Genomic DNA, 22,433 nt, shown 5'->3' with positions numbered 1-22,433 from the left:
ATGGTTCTTAGGATGTGCTAAAAATTATTTCAGTGGGCTTAGATTGGAGTAGGTGAGCCTTTGTCTGCCTCCCCCAATTTAAATAACGTTGAAGTAAATGCAATATTATTTTTAAATTTACAAGTATTACTTCAGCGAAAACAATTTCAATGTAAATCTCTGAATTTGTCTGAACATAATATTTAAATCACACAATCCCCCATCAAATATTTCAGGGAATGCTTTGAACAATTGAGAACAGCATTTCATCAAGAAAAGGTCACAGAAACTTACGAAATTCAGTGATAGACTGAAAACATTGTAAGAAATATGCGGCATTTATATTCATGATGTGGAGAGCCAGTTTGGTGTAGTGGTTAAGTGTGTGGGCTTTTATCTGAGAGAACCGGGTTTGATTCCCCACTCCTCCACTTGCACCTGCTAGCATAGCCTTGGGTCAGCCATAGCTCTGGCAGAGGTTGTCCTTGAAAGGGCAGCTGCTGTGAGAGCACTCTCCAGCCCCACCCACCTCACAGGGTGTCTGTTGTGGGGAAGGAAGGTAAAGGAGATTGCGAGCCGCTCTGAGACTCTTCGGAGAGGAGAGAGGGATATAAATCCAATATCATTTTCTTAATTACAGCTACAATCCAAAGCAGTATAAGTGTACAAGGAATTGAACATGTGGCTTCCAAACTTAACTTGAATATGCCCTTTTTAAAAAAAGAATAAAACCAAGAATTTCAAATAAATATATAAAGCATTTCAAAAAGTTATTACACCTCAATTCTAAGCACATTTTGATTTCTATGGCCAAAATCCAAAGAACAATGCAAGTAGTTTGCAATGCCAAAGGTGTTTTCTGCAGAGCAGCTTCTCCAATCTAGGAATGTGAATTCAGGTAAAACTGAACCAAAAATATATCTGAAAAATATCCTATTGGTATTTTTCAGATATATTTAGTTCCCCCAAATATATATGTGATTTTTTTGGAATATCAAGAGAGAGTCCTGAAAATATTCAAGATTAAGTAGGAATTAACCAGGAATTTCAGAAGCAGGCATTTGCAGGCTGCCAAAACTTGTTTCTGCCCCCCTATTGTTTCTTTGTCTCCTGGGTCTTGGTACTGGCTTGGTACAGGCTGCTTTAAGTGGGATTCTGTAACTTTCAAGTGTTGTTGTTTAAGTTTGTTCTTTGCTGGAATTAGTTTGTGTTGAGTTCATAAATTTTGGTGTTTTGTGGGTGGATTCTTGTGTTTTATATTGTTTCAGATTATCAGGTGTTACATTGGTTGGTTCAGCAATTGCTTCAATAGCTTTCCTAGGTTTTACATTACAGCTCCCCTGAAATTGTGGTGCCAGAACCTTTAAAAACACCGCAAGGGCCTCTCCCCATACAATTTTCCATTGTGAATAATGGAGCTGAAAAATAATGGAAACCTGGAGGGAAAACCCAGATCTGAATACCATAACAGTATATGGAACTCAGAAAACCAAGCCTACCAAATTTTGTTCAGCTCCAATATATCCGGATCACTTTTCTTTTCTTTTTTTGCTGCACGCCTCTACTCAAGTCCTTCATGGCAAAGCTCTTTAAACTGAGAAAACTTTCAATGGAAGTTTATGATATAGCAAGGGGATTCTTGCTGAAATTTTAAAAGTTTTAAATTCCCAGTGGGTATGCCAAAGCCCCTTGGTATGCTTAAAAGTAGCTCTTCGGACAACATTCAATATACTTTAGAAGATCACAGGTACAGCTGAAAACAAAGATGTGCTATAGCTGTAACCAAAAGCACATCTATAGAGAAAGTTCTATAGAAGTTCTACTGAAATCAAGATCACTTCCTTTTCAATAAGCAGGTTTCAATTTGCAGCAAAAGTCTGTCATTACTATGATCATAAAACAATATTATATTGGGATTTGCTCTTTAAGGTCATTTGGTATTCACAAACCCTGGATTCATACAAGTCATGGAACTGATCAGAATGTAACCAGTTCTTTATAACTTTAGTAGCCCAATAAAATTCTGAAAATGAGTACTTTGTCCCTAAAGATACAAACAAATACTACTTCAGATACATGCATAGAGAGAAGCTTCAAGTATTATGGCATAAAGCCAACTAACAGCAATGTATGTACACTAATTCCAGTAGACAAATCCAAGTTGAAACAAACAATATTGCATTTGTTTGACTGCCTTTCTACAACCAGTGTAAGAAAAACAACATGCAACTGAACTGCCTTTGAGACACAAAGGCTTAGGACATTATTTCAGAAATAATAAGTTTAGCATTACAGATAAATGTTTAAGACCTGCTGAACTTAGGGAGATTATGATACCATTTGAAAACCATCGGCCCTGCTCTGGAAAGCCCAGGCTAGCCCGATTTTGTCAGCTAAAAAGGGTTAGCCCTAGCTACTAGTACTCAGGTGGGCGACCACCAAAGGATACCAAAGTCATGACACAGAACTGGACAATAGCAAACCACCTCTGAACATCTGTTTTGAAAACCCTACAATGTCACCATCAGTCAGCTGTCACTTGATGGAAAAATTGATAGCTTCCTTACAGAAAGGGGAGGAAGGGTATCTTCCCTAAATGTTTCATAGATTCAAGATTCATATTATTTACATATGTATAACATACACATTATACAAATGCCTCACAGATGTACAATTTTAAAACAGTATATATTCCAGAATTCGTACCAGTACCAAATGGCACAGCAGGGTCCTAATCCCATATATATCACATTTATTTATTTAGGATATTTCTATGCCACCTTTTCAGAGTTTGGCTCAGAGTCCAGATTTATTATTGTGAAGTTTCATTACTATCATAAATTGGTTAAACATCTTTCTTATAAACAATGGAACACACTGCTGTCACATCTACATTCTTGATTAAATATCTCCAAATTTTAATCCTATGCAAATGAAAGAAATGCCTCTCGGCTCACGAAATGCCAATTGTTCAATGTTAACTAGGGCCATAAAACCAAACCTATTTGTCAAACTATAGAATTTTGAATTAATGTAGACTGAAATGCATTAAGAAATGATACTAAAAGCTATTGGCATAAACTCATGAAGCTACAGCACTAATGATACATCACAGACATATGGAAATATCCAAACTCCTTTTCAACAATGAAAACAAGCAAGCATGGAAAACAAATTGTAAATCCAAGCTCTCCCATTTATTAAAAAAGGAAATCTACAACATATTTCAACACAGTGCAACACCATCTGCTTTTATTGGCTACTAGCACAAAGCAGATGGAATGGTTATCACTACAGAAGTGGCAACTATTCCAGCACTGCCAATTGATGGTGCAACATAATTTAATTTACACTAACAATGTCAAGGATAGGAAACCAACTAAAAATTACCAGGCTCAGTGAACCACACCACCACCCTTTGAGAAAAAAATAAGCCATATATAGACATCCAGATCGAGATAAATGAATAAAAATTTTAGATGACAATATTACTTACATTATTTTGATAAAATTATTTAATTAACATAAAGTCATCTAAAGAACACAGTAAAAGCCTGATTATATTGGAACAGAATTCTATCTATTCCATTAGCATGCCTGATCATGACAATTTTTAGATACTTAAAAAAAGGGAGACAATCACAGAGGATCTGTTATGATGCTCCGATTCTTATCAAGGCTATTTGATGCTACTGTTAGAAGACTCCTTGCCTATCTTCAGGAGCTTCCACCTTGAAGCTTGGAGCTGTGATCTATAAAGGATGCTGTCCCAGAGCTTTACTATTCTAGACTTGTTTTCTTTGCAGCTTGATGTAGTGATTGCATAAAATAAAACCCATTTTTGGGGGGGGGGAATAAAAAATCCACAAGTTCTATTTCCTGTTGATATTCACGCCTATTGTGTTAGCTGGTTCTTTCATGAGCCTATTTGTTGGTTATCACAATCTGTACCAGTTTCCGAGCTTCAGTGTTGTAAAAATTAGTTACTTGGTTTAAAACTTTTGACACTTGGAGCTACTGTGATTCACAACATCCAAGAGATTTTATTTATGTAAATAATTTATACACTGCTTGTTTCCTAGGACTAGAGGCAGCTAACTATCACGAACATTTACGACATAAAACATGTTAAGTCTATTAATAAAGTAAAAACATCATACAGGTTAAAAATACACACATCTGTGACCCAGTGAAAGCAAAGCCCTGCTCCTTGTACCTATCCCTTGTACTTATCCTACCCTTTGTATCTATACCTTGTCTAGCCAGATTTTTGCTAGTTAATCAGACTGTTGTGGATTTAAAAACAAGCAAATGTAACACCTGAGTAGGGGTGAGATGGCTGCCAATTCACCCCCAAAAAACTTTCTGATACAAGGAGCCACTCAGAGAATGCCAGAGAAGACGACAGCAGCATGGGTCATGCTGCCCAGTAGCAGCAAAATACCGTCCCATAAAACAGACAACCACTGCCAGGTTTTTCTGATGGCTGTTTCCAGAGATCTTTTGTAGGATACTAAATGAGACCTTCAGTGAAACAGGGGGTCAGTAATCTTTTCTTCACTCATGAACTGCTTGGAGACCAATATATATGAGAACATTAAAACACAAGAACATTAAAAACCACCACCACAACCAGCAGCCAATTATTTGGATAGCTTCTATCATTACAATATGCAAAATGATTTGCATTGTCTGTTATTTCTTCTCACATGCTATAATTTCCCTATTTATAATGGTTTACCCATCAGGACAGTGCCTGTGCAGGGATACTTGCTTATCTCGAGAGTATGGTCAAACAAGTAATGTCTTACAGGTATATTTGAGATGAAACAATCCCCATTAAAGCATTTAAACATGCTCTTAAGTTTGTGACTTCAGAGAGGTAATCTTTTTAAAGGAGGGGAAGGAGGTGAAATCTTGGCTATTTATTCTGAATACCTTTATCCTATGCTTCCTTCAAGAAGTACAAGGTGGTTAATATTGTTCCTCCCCACTCTATTTTATTCTAACAAGCCTGAGAAGAAGGTTAGACTGAGAGAGAATGATTGGTCCAAAGTCATCCTGTGAACTTTATGGCAGAGTATGGATTTGACCCTGGCTCACCCAGATCCTAGTTTGATATTCTACCATTATACTGTATCTAAAAAATGAGGACATAATGGTAACATGGTATGAAAAAATATGTATTGACTAATTAAGCCTCAAATCAGTCAAAGACCAACTGTAAACACATGTGACACCAGATGGAACACTAGGCTATCAATGTGGCAGTTCCAATGCCTAGCCACCCATCAAGAGATACAGTCCCTCTGAGGATAGCAGGACTTCTTCCTACAAGCTAAGGAATTTGTGAAGCCTGAGAGAGGCAGAGCTAGGGGTACCAAGAAAAGCTGCCCCTTTTCAGGTCTGCAGGAATTTAGAACTGGGCAGGTTCCTTCCAGAAATAGCACAGAGATTTTCCAAACAAACAGAAATCAGGTATTTAAAACAGGAAATCAAGTGGTTTTTTAAATAGAAAAAAGCACACTTTTAGGGAATGACAGCCAAACTGGCTCTTAATGATACTGGTGTAAATTGGATAGTGGAATTTTGTTCCAGCCTTATAGGTCACTGGTGATATGAGCACCATAAGCTGAGGTCAGAATTTAATAAATAATTTAAGCAGTTATTTTTAGAGGTGTTGCATGTCACATTTTTAAAAAATTCTCAAATACAAAAAATTCAAACTCTACCTATCTCAAGACACATGCTTTAAGATACGCCCATTTTCTTCCTTTTCCCACTATTAACCTGTCCTTCACCTCCCCCAAATCTTGGTACATCAAGGAATTTCTCATCTCTCAGCTTTCCTAACTGCTAGCAATTCCTCCTGACTAAGCTTATTACATTGATCTTAGCTAAGCTGACCTTTTGCTTCCCTCACAAAACCTGCACTCTCAGTACACTGTTAATAATACCTTCACCCATGCACATTTGTAAACAAACAGTCTAAGACCATCTCCATATTTGGGTGGGACGCTCACAAATGACAGAGAGCTTTCTTTGTTGAAGAAGTCAGGATGTTTCAGATATACCAGTAGGCAGATCTGGAACTCTTGCAGCCTACATCTGTATCTGTTCTTACATTACTTTTAGTTTGCATTCACTTTGTCTACAGTAAGAATCATCTAAGATGTTATTTTTGGATGTCATCCCAAGGACAATGGGAAACTGGAAGGAGAGAGAGAGTGAGAGAAACTTTTCATGATGCAAATTTTAATTAACTACATCTGGGTTTAATTAAAGAGAAATATAAAAGTACCAGGTGCTAAAACTATGGCCCTAGAGCTAATATCTAAATAGTAGCAGAAATTGGGCTGATGAGCTTTACCAGGAAAGCTGATTTTCAGTTTCAATTGGACAAGTGATATAAATTAGCAGAGAATAGCTGCAACCAGTATATTAAAAAGTCCAACAAAGAAAATGCAATGTTACTTGACAAGTAATTAGAAAGAATATATATGGGAAAGTTCTTTAGGCAACTGCCCTCTCAAACCATAGCTGATTCCTGGAACAAGAAGCAATCTTGGTCAATCACCATGGTACATCCTGGGCATCTACCCCAACTTCCACAATTAAATTCCTGGCATGACTGTTGGTTTAATGATTAGGATCAAGAAGGTAGCAGAAAAAAAACATGAATGGTAGGGATGAGAAGGAAAAATCATAGAGACTTAGAGTTTATTTGAAAATCTTACTCCTCTGTTACCACTTTATCTACACAACACTGTCAAGCTGAGTTTTTCATGCAACTAAAGATCTTCCTGCCCTTTCTTCAGAGGACCTCTGTTGACTTGTTTTCACAATTTTGGAGAGTTTTTACCTGATAAGCATAGTTCACATCTGCTCCAGTAAGGACTTTCTGAGTAAAAAGTAGTGCAACCCACTTCTTCTTCAAGTTAGATTTTATTGGATTATTTTCAATAAACTGACACCCAAGAGAGCAAATAGGATACTTAGCTCTGTTCACTCAACATGGTCAACAGACAACCATTCTGATTAGTGCTGAAGAGCTAGGAGTTTATCAGATCACAGCCCCAGCTAGCAGCAAAACTGAATTTACATGATAACTGAATTTAGAAACCATAGGAAGATCTGTGCTTCTGTTTTTAGCTGGTGGAGTTGGATGGTGTTGCACTGTTCCCAGGTTACAGCTGCTTCTGCATGCAGAGCTCCTTCTGGATTCTCAGTCAGAAGCTGCAACCAGGGACCCAATCTGTCAGCTTCTACTAATACACTAGCTGTATTCCTTCCTGTAAAAGAAATGCCGTGCTACAGCTGCACAGACAGCGGTGACCTCTTGTTTGGACTAATGCACTGTACTTTTTGATAAGCTGCCTGTGAAGGAAATTTCAGCTGGTACAAAATATATCAAATTATGATGTGTATTAGTCAAACTAACAGTACTCAAATAGAGCCTTGTTGGTTACTACTGCTTCTAAACTAGTTCTTCAGCATGTGTTAGTTATACATAGTTTGAGTCTAGGATACACAAAGATATTCCTCCCCTTATATGTGCTTGTCTGAACACTAAGTTTCAGAATGAATCTCTATATTGTGACCAATAACCACAATGCCAGACATCAACTGTTACACACTCTTTATTCTGAATCTTAGCCACCTTGGCTTCTTAAATTAGAGGTCAACAATATATGCAATCAGAAAGATCTAAAAGAAGCTGGTCACCACAGCAGGAATCAAAATACATTGCTTCCAGGAGAAAGTTTTTATTCTCTCAAGATGTCATACCAAACAATATAATTGGCCTCCAGGTCATATAATGAGAGATATTGTTCTACAAAGAATTATAACACAGGGTTAGTGGGCTCTGTCACAGTTCTTGCCTGCCTTAAAAAAAAAACCTTGCAAAGAAAAGCTTGCACAGTCTCACCAACTGGCCCAATAACTAATAGGGGAGGGGTTTTGGCTCAGTGGTAGAGTATCTGCTTGGCACACAGAAGTCCTAGGTTCAATCCCTAGCATATCCAGTGTAAAAGATCAGGTAAGAAGTGATGTGAAAAACTTCTACCAGAGACTTTGGAGAGTCAATGCCGGTTTGAGTAGATCATACTGATCCTGACAGACCAATGGTCTGATTCAGTATAAGGTTGCTTCATGTGTTCGTATATTCCTTTGTCTTTTAAGAAATGGTAAGCTCTTCACACGATTTTAGTACATAAGCAGACGCATGATTCCTTAAAAAAACATATCAATCATCTTAAGGAACCTGCTTGCAGACAGGGAATACAAGTTGGGGACCCACAAGGACATACAGGGGACATCTCATTTTCCCCTCCCTGGCAGCCGTCATTTCAAATTTCCTTGTCTGTTCACAGCTCCAATCTCTGTATCCACAGATTTGGCCATGTTGAGAATGAGATATATTGATATTATAGTCAATTATCTCCCCCCCCACACACACAAGCCTGTATATGTTCTTCATATAGTGCTATTCTAGAGGTTTTATATAACACCAAGGGCAAAAGAGACAAGTCATGTACATTCTCCTGATACTTTTTAATCATTATCTTTTGAAACCACAATTTCTTTAGATCTATACAATGTTTGGGAACAGGGCTGTCTTAAAGCCTAACCTTAAAGGTACCGGTACTTCATTGTAAATGTGCATTATTAATGAAAACGGGTTTTACCAATGACATCACTACAGAGGAAAACTACATTGCAGAAACAGGTTGTGAAAAGAGACAGTAGGTGGCAGACTAGATCAGTTCTATTAAGAACAGAATAGCTCCTTTCTTGATCAACTTTCCTAGTATTGGGACCAATACAAAATTCTAGATTTTTATTTCTGTTGGTGAAAAATGGCCAGAACAAAAACAGCCTTGCTCCCATTATCATGCCCTAAGTAATCTAACAATGAAAAATCACTGTTTACTAAATTTTAATGATCTCTATTCCAAAGCTGAAATAAAGTTGTAAGAGAGATCTGATAGCATATTGGAAAGAATACAAGGGGTGGTACAAAAGAAATCAAGAAAATTGTAGAAAATAGTGGACTGCAAAGCAATTTGAGTAACAGTGTAACTGAACGAATAAACAAAATATAAGCAACAGCATTACACTGCAAAGCCCTAACTCCCTCAGGCAATTTCCTTAGTGCCCTGGAGCATACTGCAGTTGCTCCAGGTGAGCAATGAATGGTAAAATACACTCGTCCATTCTTCCAAGCAGTAACAGGGCTGGATACAATATGCTTTGGGTGCCTTTAGTCTTTGGAAAGACAGTGCTACAAGATCGTCTGAGGGACCATCTCACTCCATATAAGCCTATGCACCAAAAGTGCTCCTCTAAGCTGGTTCCATTCTCTAAGGATATGACATCCTCCTAGTGGGCTTTTTAGATGCTAAAAAGATATGATAAAGATATAAGCCATTTTTTCCATACTCATGTTTTGTTTCTCTCTGGCTGTTTGTGGTGGACTGTATGATCATGTATTAATTTGATCTAATTGATGCCCTGTGGGCTTACAAGTTGTCTTGGCACCTTTGGGAGGAAAGGTGATATAGAAATATGCTAAATTCACAAAATGAATTTTTAAAAAGAGTAGTTGCAATACATTGTTTTTCCTCAAGAAACTGATCAATGCTATGGTGCTATGGTGTCTACCTGTATTTCCCCCCTCCCCTCAATGGCATCAGGAGCACGAGAAAATGGCAGGCAGTGTCCACATCATGTGATATGGGATCCAATGGATTTCTGTGATCATTTTCTATGACATTTTACCAGACATGCTTTCAAATGAAGTGAAAAACATGTCTGTATTCAAATATTTATGCTCCATTTGGGGGTTCATCCCTGCAACATAAATTCATCTAAATTCTTATCTCATGAAGACCAGCACAAAGTGTAACTGAACTGTATTATGACAAGGTTTTTTAACATCTATAAACATATAGATGTTCTAATAATACAGTTTGACAAATAATCATACTCATTCATAGGTTTTTTTAAAGCAGAGCGAATAAAATTCAAGTTGCTTTTACTGTCATATTATTCCCTCTTACTTCTTGAACTGTAACACAGAACACTGTCAAGTGCTAATACAGGCAATAGAAGACAGTGCTACACAGAGAACATTTTCTACAAAACAGAACTTAATCACCCACAGCAGGCCACAGTCTACACAGAGAAGGTTAATCTTGTCAAGGCAGCAAACCACACACACATCCCAGAACGAGGGATTTAAGTGACTTAAGTTTATTGTCTAGCTTTGACAAGTGACTGCAGCAAGACCTCATTAAAAATAGATTAGTTACAGCATACAGAACATATTGCCACAAGACAAAATTACTAAATAAATAAAAACCCTCACACCTTGCCTCTGAGAATTAAAACTAAGTCTAGAAGTGTCAAATAATTTAGCATCACACAATGAGGTAGACAAATATTTCCCTAAAATTAAATGGTTCAGTCAAAAATGCCAGCTATTTGTGGGAGGGGGGCATCCTCCTAAGCCCATTTCGATTAATATATTTCCACTATAAGGAAACAATCTGTTTCTTCAGAGAGAGAAAACTATGAAGCTATGAAAGACTTGGCCACAAAAATGGAAACAAAAATGATTTAGCTAATGAACAAGATTATTGAAAGTTGCCTGGATTCACAACAGAAATTATTTTAATGTATATATATTCATGCATGCAGATGTTCATCTAACATTACTAGGGAGTGGCTCAGTAGAATGACCCCCCTGCAAGCTAGAGGCATCAAACTTGCAGCAGACCTCCCTAAACTTGCAGCAGACCTCCTCTACCCACTGTCCAAGTTGCATGCAGATTGGCTGGGTGGGGAGGAGATCCTAGGGTCCAATGTGTAAAAAGGGAGGGAGTGTGTCAAACAGCCCCCTGAAAGCTAGTCATCATACTCACAGTGGACCTCCATAGGATGTCCCTCTACCTGCTCTCTAAGCTGTGTGCAGACTGGACCCTAGGATCTTTCCCCCAAAGCCAATGTGCAAAAGGGATCCCCTTTAAATGGCAAGCTGCTGCTTTAAATGCCTTTGGAGTTCACTAGCTGAATTACACTACCACAGCTTGAAGGCATTTAAAGAAACTCCACCACTGGCACCAATGTGACTGCTGACACAAACCTTCCTGTTAGGTTAGTGGGAGGTTCATTAGGGGGACAGGATGGCACGAGCCTTGGTTGGTGAGCCACGAAACAGACCCAGATTGCCACAAATTTAGGTTTGTGAGTCAGTTTGTGCCCACATCTAAACATTACCCGCATATGTGACCCTCTCCAGAACAGGGCTACCTCATCAAAAACTTTTTCCATATGGAATGTTTATATGATATGGACATACCACACAATAAATAATAGCTTTTTTGAATTCAATACTTAAAATTCTGATATTACCAACCCAGTGTACAGTTGTACCTGTTAAATTAAAACATTAAAAAGTCATACTATTAAATAATCCGCCCCCCCAACAACAACAAAAAACCCTGAAGAGAATTATAGGGAGGATGAAGTTAAAGCAAATGCATCTTTTCTATTCAAAACATTTGTCTTTCCAGAACAATAAAAATATATTAAACTTAGGTACATGGGAAGTGGCAGGATACAAACCTTTCAATAAACATATTCATTTTTTAATATAATAAACTTTTCACACTGAAGTTCCTGGTGCTTTTAGAATTTTGAGTCTAAACCAGAAGAGTGTATTTCCAGCCAGCTGTCATTTACCGTGTTTCTGACAGGAATCTTCTTTGGTTCTGGTGGTACATCCTGTGGAACAAATTTCACCGGCTCCTTGATCTGTCTCCTTGATCGTTTAGTACCATCTGGCAAAGTTTCCATGGCAATGTCTGTTTCCATGTCACTGCTACCTGCTTGGTCACACTCGGAACACTGCCTGGAAGCACAGAAAAATTCAAAATGAAGACAGCAGATATCACAGCAAAAGAACTGCATGCAGCCATCAAAAACAACACCCAAAGGATGAGAAAGACTTTCCCTACAATGCAAAACAGTCTCATAAACAGAGTTGTGCAGGAAAAATTTGTATCAGGACTTCTTGCTCCCCTTCATATACTACTTTTTAATCTCAGAATTTTAAAAGCACTTTGCAATTCAGTAGCATGGTGGGAAAGAGATCAGTATAGAAAAATAACTTAACCTTGTGCCATATGGGTGTAAGCTAGGATTTGTCCATGTAAAGAGGGTCTCCGAAACAGGGCCAAAATTAGATTGCTTATAAACACTTTTTCTCCCCCATTTGGCACCAATAAAAAGGAATTCAGAACTCAATGGATAAACATTTTTAATAGGATATATGCCTCAGCAGAGCTTTTTTTTACAGCAGGAACTCCTTTGCATATTAAACCACATACCCCTGATGTAGCCAATCCTCCTGTAGTTTACAGTAGGCCCTATACTAAGAGCCCTGTAAGCTCTTGGAGTATTGGCTAAATCTGGGATGTGTGGCCTAATATGCAAAGGAATTCCTTCTACAACCCCCACCCCGTGCCTCAGTAATTTCATTAGCTGCTGCTACTTTTAATCCTATGCTAAATTTGCTCTCTGGAGAAAGACTGACAAGGGAGGTCACCTCTGGAAGAAACAATCAATCACTTCAAAGATGGTAGTGGCTAAATTCAAAGAAAAGGTTAGATTTCTAATGGGAAACCATTCAATCCAGAGAGTGCTAAAAGAATGGTAGAACACAGCAATGGCCAACAAGTTTTCAATCATACATTTAGATCTCCTTAACATTTTAAATAAAAATTAATAATTCACATTGAGATTAAACAGGAATTACCACTGTAAGAGCTACAGTGGTTATGAAGGCTTATAAATGAAACTTTCTGAGCAAAGACATTTTATAGAGGATGCTGAGACTTCTGCCTATACAAATCCAAGAGACAACGTCAACCACATTTCATTGCTATCAATTAAGCAAAGCAAAAAGTCTGCATGAGACACTGTCTCAGTTACAGCTCACTGGATATGAATGTGCAATACAGTTTCTACACATAAATGTTTAATTTGAAAACGCTAAGAGGAAGCACTATGCAGTTAAACTTGTGCAAGCAACAGGCACCCTCCTTGACAACAGATGACTTTCCTTCAGTAAACTAAAAATGCAAAAGAAACATCTAGTGAGATGACAATTTCACAGCACAGCATAATGAATCCTACTGTACTAAAAATGCTTGGATCTGAAACCCAGAATACACTTCAGATACAAATATACTTTCAGCACAATGCTGAGGCCAGACTGTTTAGGATGGAAACCATCACAGGAAGGAAACTAAGACTTGTGCCAGTGCAACTCAGAATGATGTAATTCAGTGTAAGTCTGAGATGCAGTGACACAATGCCCTGCCTGCGCTGCACTAGAGTCAACTTAGCAACAGCATAGGGACCAAAACCTGGTAATACTTGGGGTACAAGAACTGAGAAGCAGGGCTTAATCAGCATCTTGAGCACAATCAACCCATGTCCCACACCTTGTGCAATGTTATGCCATTTCTGTGATAACCATGATAACAGAATCTTTAGATTAGTGTGAGAAAAGCCAGCCATTCCACCCAAAATTGCTAAACTACAGGTGGCTTCTTTACTACTTTTAGCTCATGATATAGCTAAGTATGCCCATGTCCACATCCATGCTGATAAAAAAAGAATCCATGGGGCACACACACAGGCCAAGATAGCCATTTTTATAAACACCGCCCCTCAGCTTGCAAAAAAATAACAAATTTTCAAAAGGAGAAAAATAAAATAGTAGAATCTGCACATATGTAGATGCAGGGGGAGAGGGGAGAAGAGGGCTTGGGCTGCATATAGGTTAGCTATAGCAACCTCAGACACCATGCAAAAACATGGCAACAGCCACCTCAAACAGGTGAAACAGGAAACTAGAGCTGGCTATGGTTCTCCACTACACTTTTTCACTTCTCCTTTACCATGCCAGAAAAGACTACAACTGTTAATATGCAGAATGGAAGAACACAGTGGGCAAGCAGGAAAAAAAAGTGGGCAAAGGTGGTCAAAGAGCTGACAGGAGAAAAGAAGAGCAATCAAGCAAACAGGCAACCCACTTGGCACACAGAAGGGCAGGTGGGCAGGCTGTAAACATGGCAACAGTCCTGCCATGGGGGAAGGGGGGGGGAACTTTCTATTGACCAGAGACACCCAAACATCCTGGGAAACCTCTGAACCCCCTAAAGCACCGCACCCAACTGCTACATCCTTTTATTCTGATATCTTGTAGGTATGCTCTCCAATTTGTGTGTATACTTGTAAGAGCCAGTTTGGTGTAGCGGTTAATTGCACGGACCCTTATCTGGGAGAACCGGATTTAATTCTCCACTACCTTATAGGCCTTCCACCCTGGAAACTGAATTAGGGAACTCTACTAGCACAGTCTTGAGAACCACCTCTGACCATTTGTATTATTAATATCAAACTAAATTCCAATAATAGTAATATTGGAGGAAAGTTAAATCTGATGCTGCTTGAATATGTACAGTCAGAGCTGTCTAAGGGTTTAAATACTCAAAATAGCAAGCAGTCTACAAACAGGGAGAACATTCTGTTGAACTACTTATTTACAACTAAGCTCTTCCTTCAACTTAAGTGTAAGGTGATGCACATTTGGGACAAAAAAAATCGCAGCTTCAAGTACAGGCTACTGAACTTGCTGAGACCAAGAGGGGAAAAGATCTTGGGGTCACAGTGGATAGTTCAATGAAAGTGTCAACCCAGTGTATTTCAGAGGTGAAAGGAGCAAACTTTATGTCAGTGATTATTAGGAAAGGGATTGAGAATAAAATGGTCAATATTGTAATGGCCATGTATAGATATATTGGGCTCTTCTTATGTTCTTATGTCTTATTCTATACTCTTCTTCCCAATCTTGAAGTGAATATAACAAGACACATCTAAAGATGAAAAGGATGTAATCAATAAGGCCCCACTTCTCTGTTATAATTTTATCCCACTGAGTATGTTCTAGCTAAATTAAAAGTGAAAACCACATTTGTGATCAGAAGTGTAGATGAAGCATGAAATTCATGACACAGACAAGGCAGCTTTTTGAAAGAGATGGCCTTGCTAACTCCCTGACCTTAAGATGTATAGATTGCATTTCTCTTTATCAGAAGACTTTAAATGAATCCTTTCCATTAAAAAGCAAACTAAAACCAGTGAATGACAACACAATGTAATCTGGTGATTAAAAGTCAACTGTGCTCTAGCAAAATACAATTACATTATTTCACCTACAAATTCAACCAGAAATTTCAACCAAAAAAGTTACCAGATGTTTACAAACACAATTTAAAGCAGGGTATAACTGAAATAAATAAATTGATGTCACTGCAGTATATGGAAAAAATCTGTTTCCCTGCCCTTAATAACTTCAAGTCTGGATTAAAAGGAAAAACCCATTTACTTCATTATCTACAGTGAAGTCAAGATATCTTTGGATACTTAAATCCCATGACTGGAGCTGTAAACAGGCAAGACAGATCTTTCTACAAACCTGAAATGGGCCCTAGGTTTGTAGAAAAATGCGAAATCTAAAAAAGAAAAGAAAGAAAACCCTGGGCAGGTTTAAAAAAATCCAAAAATTAAAATCCAAAAATTATAAAAAAGATCACCTGTAGCTTTAAGCAACAGATTTCCTGCAGTTGCTAGGCAGCCATAGTCCTTCAGGCTTCAGTTTCTGCCAGTAAAAAGGCAGGAGGAGCAGGGCCATTTTCAGTTATATGTTGTCTTTTGAGGGAGAACTCACTGGGATTAGGCCTTGCTAGGAATGCCAGCTCCAGGTTGGAAAATTCTTAGAGATGTTGGGTTAGTATGAGGAGAGGAGGGGAGGGGAGTGGACTCAGCCAAATATAATGCCATAGAGTTTACCCTCCAAAGTAATCATTTTCTCCAGGGGGACTGAGCTCTGTTGTCTGGAGTTCAGTTGTAATTCTGGGATATTTCCATGTCCCACCTAGAGACTGGTAACCCTAGGCCTGGAAGCAGCCTCTGAGTGATGTGATACAACCTCACTTGCATGACTGAACTAGGCCTGGTTAATTGCTACGGTTCAACAGTAGCCACCTGGTAAAAGCCAGTGTGGTATCATGGTTAGAACTTCAGAGTGGAGTCTGTGAGACCAACATCTGAATCCCCATACTGTTAAGAAAGATCACTGAGTCATTTTGTACTGGTCAAATACTTTCATCCTAACCTACCTCACAGGTTTGTTGTGTGGATAAAAAGAAGAGAATAACATAAGCTGCTTTGGTCCCCATTGTAGAGAAAGGTGAGTTATAAATGAAGTAAATAAATAATTAATATAACTGAAGACAGGAAGGTTGGAGAGTGACTGAGAAGGAGAGAATGAAGAAGAGGATGTGGTGATTACCAAGCAGAGTGAAGGAGTTTAGGAAATCCCTAGAAATTTGGGGGGAGGGAGCCTGAGGAGGAGACTGACCTCAGAGGTGCATAATGCCAGAGACTCCACCCTCCAAAGCAACCATTTTCTCCAGGGGAACTATAGTTGCCAATCTCTTGGTGGAACTGGAGATCTCATGGAATTACAACTGCCGTCCAGATGACAGTCAGTTCCCCTGAAGAAAATCGCTGCTTTGAAGGGTGAAATCTATGACGTTATACCCTGCTGAGATTACTTCCCAAATCTTGCATTCCGAAGGCTCCAGCTTCAAATCTCCAGGAATCTCCCAACATTGAGCTGGCAACCCTATGGGAAACTGATCTCTGTAGCTGGAAGATCTGTTGTGATTCCAGGAGATCTCCAGCCCCCCCTGGAGGTTGGCTAACCTGGGGAAAAGGCAGGAAGAGGGGAAAAGCTATGGGGCTTTCAGGAAAGAAGAAACAATGGGAAAGGGGGAAGTGAGATGCGGGTTCCCACTTGTATAAATTATAATTGAAGATACCGACAACTGAAGTAGTCCTGCCACAGCCTTGATTCTTCATCTGTATAAAATAACCCAGATTCCATTTCTGGGTCTCTCTTAGGGGAGTGCAACCCACCCAAGCCTTGGTATTTTTCTGTTCAGATCTATTAAACTGTGCTGCAAGAGAAGCTGGCCCTAGGATCTGCAAGCAGCAGGAAGGCAAGAGGGGATCAACTGGGACGGCAGAGGCTGAGAGTTCTGCACTGCCTCAGCTGGGACTGGCTCTGGGACAGCTGCTGGAATGGCCTTGGGTTAGCAATAGCTATTGGAGTTGTCCTTGAAAGGGCAGCTGCTGGGACAGCTCTCTGTCCCACCCACTTCACAAGGTGTCTGTTGTGGGAGGAGAAGATAAAGGAGATTGTAAGCCACTCTGAGTCTCTGATTCAGAAAGAAAGGTGGCGTATAAATCTGCAGTCTTCTTCTTCTTCATCTTGGAGTTCAGAGGCAGCACAGAGCTCTCAGCTCCTGCTGCCCCAGCTAGTTCTGGGCTGCAGGTTTAAACCAAGCTGCAAAGGAAGCCCACCAGCCATTTGGTACAGCTCAATATAACTGATTAAAAGCTGGAAAAAAGAATCTGCTTTATTCAGGCTCAGCTACAACAGTAGCCGATCATATTCTCTGATCTGTATTTGGTTTAAATAACATACAAAAAATACCAGTAAGGTATTTTCCAGGTATTTTTTCCATTCAGTTTATGCTGAATGCACAGCCCTAGTCTCTCTTTCTCTCTGTATGTACGTACACACAAATATTCACTCCTAAAGTTGCCAAACACTCTCCAATCTAAAATGTTGAGTTATGCCAAAATTTATTAAATCCTTCAAAACATCTGAGAACTAGAGAAGATTGAGAGAAATATTAATTCAGTAGTGTCAGTGGGTTTGCTCCAATAGCACATTTTGGTGGATGAAAGGATTAACACAGAACTAAAAAAAAAAAAAACGCCTATGGAATATTTTCTTTTAGAATGAGTGAAATGCTTTAAAGGCAAAGTATTGTAAATATACACCATTCTTAAATACACAATACATTTCTGCACTAGAAGGGTATCTAATATTCATGAGGGGTGGATACAGAAGTTTTACTGCTTCTTAATGTCAAGGTTAAGTTATATGTCAAGTACTGCACAGTTTTCATTAATGATGAGCTCTATGTTTATTTAATCACAGAAAGCTTTATTCATTTAACAAAGCTGTTTCAGGCAAGACTTAATCTTGATAGAACTGAAGAATTAAGTACAGACAATCAACTATATGGGTTGGTTCAGACCATTATTTCATTTGAGTAAAAAGTGCCTTTTTTCTACCTATGAAGCAGCACCCCTTCCCCCCCCTTTCCATTCCAGTTACAACCAGCCACCGCCAAGCAATAGCCTCCGAGACTACAACCTTGAATACCCAAGTGTACTACATACTTCAAGGTAAGAAACTGTCATGATTAGCAAGCCATCTTCATCTACAAGCACAATAGTCCAGTATTACAGAATCTGAACCAACATAGAAGTGCTTATGGCAAGGAAACACCTTGACACTTAAGGCCTTCTGCTGACATTCTGACCTGACTCTTTCCTAATGGGAGTCAAGTTGCACCTTTAAGACCAACCAATTTTTATTTAGAATATAAGCTTTTGTGTGCTCTTAAGCACTTCATCAGACGAGGAATCCGGCACAGTGAGCAAAGCCATACAAAGCTGAGCAGAACCATACACAGCTGGTAGGCAGTGGCCCAGAATGCAAAATGGTACAGATTTAAGAACCAATGACAGCGAAGTAAAATTATCTGGTAGGCAGTGGTTTAGCATGTAAAATGGTACAATGACAGAATAGTAAAATTAACAAATTGAGCAAACCTTTGATCTGAGTAGCATGCTCATTTTACATTCTAAACCACTGCTTAAGAGCACACGAAAGCTTACGTTCTAAATAAAAATTGATTGGTCTTAAAGGTGCAACTTGACTCTTGCTTTGTTCAACTGCTTCAGACCAACACGGCTGCCTGCTTGGATCTTCCCTAGTGGTTGACCTTTTCATCCCTCCCACAAACCACTGCAACACATACCAACAGACCGGGCAACAAGAGATTATATTGCTCTATCTTGCTGGAAGGGGTAAAAATAATCAGAAAAAGTTTGGGTGGTGGGGGGACTGCACCAAAGCCTCAGAGGAAAATTCTGAAAGTTTCATTGAGAACTGAGCTCTCTGACCAGCAGCTGCAAGACAGCATCTACCTGGAATAAAGGTTCATGTGCTAAAAATAGATTAGGGTGTATCAGCTTGCAGTTTTCTCTAAAGTACAGGGTATAATTTTGCTTGTAGAAAACTAAGGTATTTATAACTTTTAAATTCTGTAAATATTGCAATATTATATGCTGTATAGTATAAATGATGCATGTTATGTCATTAAAGCAGTAAAATTAGTTTTTAACAGTCAAGTATTGACTATATTTCGATTTTTCCCAAAATTTTAGTCCTCCTCCCCCATGTGTTTTTTCCATGGCTTCTACACACTTTCTCTACCCAGAGAGAGAGAGAGAGAGAAAACTTAACAGTTGGCTCAATTACGAAGAAACATCAAAAGGACTCAACACTTACAAGGCACAGAATAAAAAAGTTGGGAAGCAAAAAAAAGCCTGAACGAAATTGATCCTCTAAATTGTAGTTTTAAGTTTGTTTTTAAAAAATGCATTGTGGTAAAATGCATTTACAATATTCTTACCAGTAACTGTTTTTGGTCTTCCTTGGCATCCTTGAAAGTGGCGGATCCAGACATCCAAGATGATAATGCAGTTTACAAGTATCACACAGCAAAAGGAGATGTTGATCATGGTTCTTCTTGCAAATTCCACAACTTGGAAATGCAGGAGAAAAGTTTCATTTGAGACAATGCACATACTTTACTGAATTATCTCAACGTTTACAAGGTTAATATTTCCTCTACATGTCTGATGGCTGTTTGTAACTTTTGATACACTGATTTGCTTCGAGCATATTCTTTAAATTCCCAATGAGGTCAGTTTAGTCCTGCAGAAAAAGTGCCGGCCTGACATGTGAGAGACCTTAATTTAACTCTTAACAGCTCTGAAGAATTCATTTTCCGGCCCTCCTCTATAAAAATAATAGCACTCACTTACTATGCTGTGAGGATAAATGCAATTCAATTAGTAAACTCTCTCCATATTGCAAGAGGTGCACCATGATCAATTCTATTATTATTTTCAATTAATGAGATAGTAAATGATCATTTCAAGTCACAGCTTAAAAATCCAAGCAAACAAAAGAAGAACAGTGGTGATGGAAATCATCTTTGGTCTTGGACTTAAGCAATCAGGTATTATTTTTAAAATGAGGTATTTCTTATACCATGCAGAATTAATACAAGGGATTCATTACCATTAGATGTGGTGGAGGCCACAAGCTTAGATAGCTTTTTGAAAACAATCAGTCAAAACCATGAAAGACAGGTACATCAGTGGCTATTAGTTATCATAGTTAAGTGGAACCTCCATGTCTGCAAGCAGTACATTTCTGATTATCAAATGCTAGAATAATAGGAAATGCCCATCATTACCCACACTTTGTTTGAGAGCTTCCCAGGAATATCTGGAAAGCTACTGTTGGAGACACAATGATGGCATAAAATATGCCAAATAATTTCTTATATTTTAAAAAATGTGTTGGGGTTCTAAGTGACATAAAGATAAATGGTGAAAAGAAAAGGCAAAGTAACAAACACATGTAATTAACATCAATAACATACTGAACTTCACACTGGAAAAGGAATATTAAACTTAAAATATTAAATATTTTATAAAATAACTCCCAATGTACAAAGCACAGGTCCACAGTTGTTGTGCTCAGCTTTCTCCTGAACCATATTAAGTCCAAAACTTATATTGTGGAGGCCTTCCAATCATAAAAAAGATTCCAACACAGTATATAGAAGGGAATTGCTGCCAATGAAGAAAACCTAGTATTGATACTCTTATCCTTACATTATAACTATATGTGTGTGTATTTAAATTTAAAAAACTGTGAGACAACACACTGCAATTGTATCTAGAAATAAATACAAAAGGTGATCCATTTATATTCTAAAACTATATGTAGTTCAATTCATGGAAAATATCCAAAGCAGCCGCAGTGCAATACATTTTATTAGGATCAACCAAAATATGACAAAGCAGTAAAGCACAAGCTTTGGATTTTCCAGAACCCTTCATCAGCCTGGCCACTATGTTAAAAGAAAAAGGGAGACAGAGGGGGGAAAAGACATTTCAGGGCATGTTGACAGTTTGAAGCTATCTTGAAATGGAGGCTAGGAGGTGCTACAGACTTAATTAGACTGCATGATACTGTGTGCAGATCAGAGGCCCCAGAGACTCCTGGGACAAACAAACATAAATGGAGTCTCTCCTTTTGAAAACATAAAAATCAGTTTCAGTTACTCAAAATAAATGTTTCCGTTTACACAGACATCTTATTCTATTTACAACCAAAAGATATTGCAACATATTCCTGCTACTTGCCTATAAAGGACTGCTGGAAGGGTTGTAGTCTTCTGGGTTCCACCTTCTTTTTTACTGGGCTTTCTCTCTTTGGGTGCCCGCAAAATTGCTGGGATATTCAATTTCTATTGGTTTTGAAGAAATACAAGAATAATTCGCGTGTGAGAGAGATGTACCGTAACATCCTCCATTGTTTGTCACACAGCAGCCACTGAAATTTGGCTACGCACAATATGCTAAAAATTATGAGAGAAACCTGCTTAGTCAGGTTGCAAAAATGACTACACTATATGTATTGTCACTAAGCTAGTCTTATGAAAAATGAGACTGCATTCCCATATTTTGAATGGGGGGGAAAACAGCAAAGAGAGATAAAAAACCCTGGCTTTTAAACTTTTCCCCCTTTAACAGAGGAAGCTTTAACAGAGACAGACAAGGACAAGCTGGTTTAGAAGGTTAAAACGAAAAAGAAAAAAGAAAAATCCACTACACTTCACAAAAGAATACTGAAGCAGTTTATTTTCCTCAGCATCCCTGCTACAGTGGTGCTCCATAGGTTAATTAGAAAAATTATCTTATTGGACCAAACTCTCCACAAAGCAGGAGAGATTCTCTTTGGGTTTCTACTAATCTGCAGTGTGCTAGCTTCACAGACAGCAACCATCTATCAAAGTCATTTCTCAGTGGCCCTGTGGGCCTGCATCTGTTCAACCAACTGGAAAAAAGTGTCATGCAAGCTGTGCAAATGAAACTGCTACTTTTTATTATTATTAAATGATTGCACCAACAAACACATTCGTGAATTGTAAAATTCATCTTTTTTAAAAGGCAGGAAAGTACTAGTAGCAAACGCCTATTCATCAAGACAGATTTTCATGCATATATAATAGTTTTATAAACCTGCTTGGATTAAACATCCCTGCACACTTGAGCAGAAAAACACTCCTGCAGACATTTTGAATCCAACA

The 22,433-nt window shown here is 38.5% G+C and overlaps 1 protein-coding gene across 10 annotated transcripts in view; it reads right to left on the bottom strand.

Moving 5' to 3' along the window:
- LOC132590533 (PHD finger protein 14-like) overlaps positions 1-22,433 on the bottom strand; it is a 169,335-nt gene that overhangs the window by 104,096 nt on the left and 42,806 nt on the right. For 9 of the 10 annotated variants that reach the window (XR_009556700.1, XM_060263452.1, XM_060263459.1 and 6 more), the window contains exons 12-14: positions 21,487-21,590; positions 19,677-19,808; positions 11,728-11,896 (exon numbers count right to left, since the gene is read on the bottom strand). Coding sequence is in view for 9 of the 10 variants with exons in the window: in XM_060263452.1 (XP_060119435.1) it covers positions 11,728-11,896; positions 19,677-19,808; positions 21,487-21,590 (405 nt within the window). In the remaining variant the exon portion in view is untranslated. Of the gene's footprint in view, positions 1-11,727; positions 11,897-19,676; positions 19,809-21,482; positions 21,591-22,433 lie in introns of all 10 variants that reach the window. The other variant, XM_060263456.1, reaches the window with a different exon arrangement.

The sequence above is a fragment of the Heteronotia binoei genome, unplaced genomic scaffold, assembly GCF_032191835.1.
Source record: "Heteronotia binoei isolate CCM8104 ecotype False Entrance Well unplaced genomic scaffold, APGP_CSIRO_Hbin_v1 ptg000154l, whole genome shotgun sequence".
In the NCBI taxonomy this organism is placed as follows: Eukaryota; Metazoa; Chordata; class Lepidosauria; order Squamata; family Gekkonidae; genus Heteronotia; species Heteronotia binoei.
This window is presented reverse-complemented; position numbering and strand designations above follow the sequence as displayed.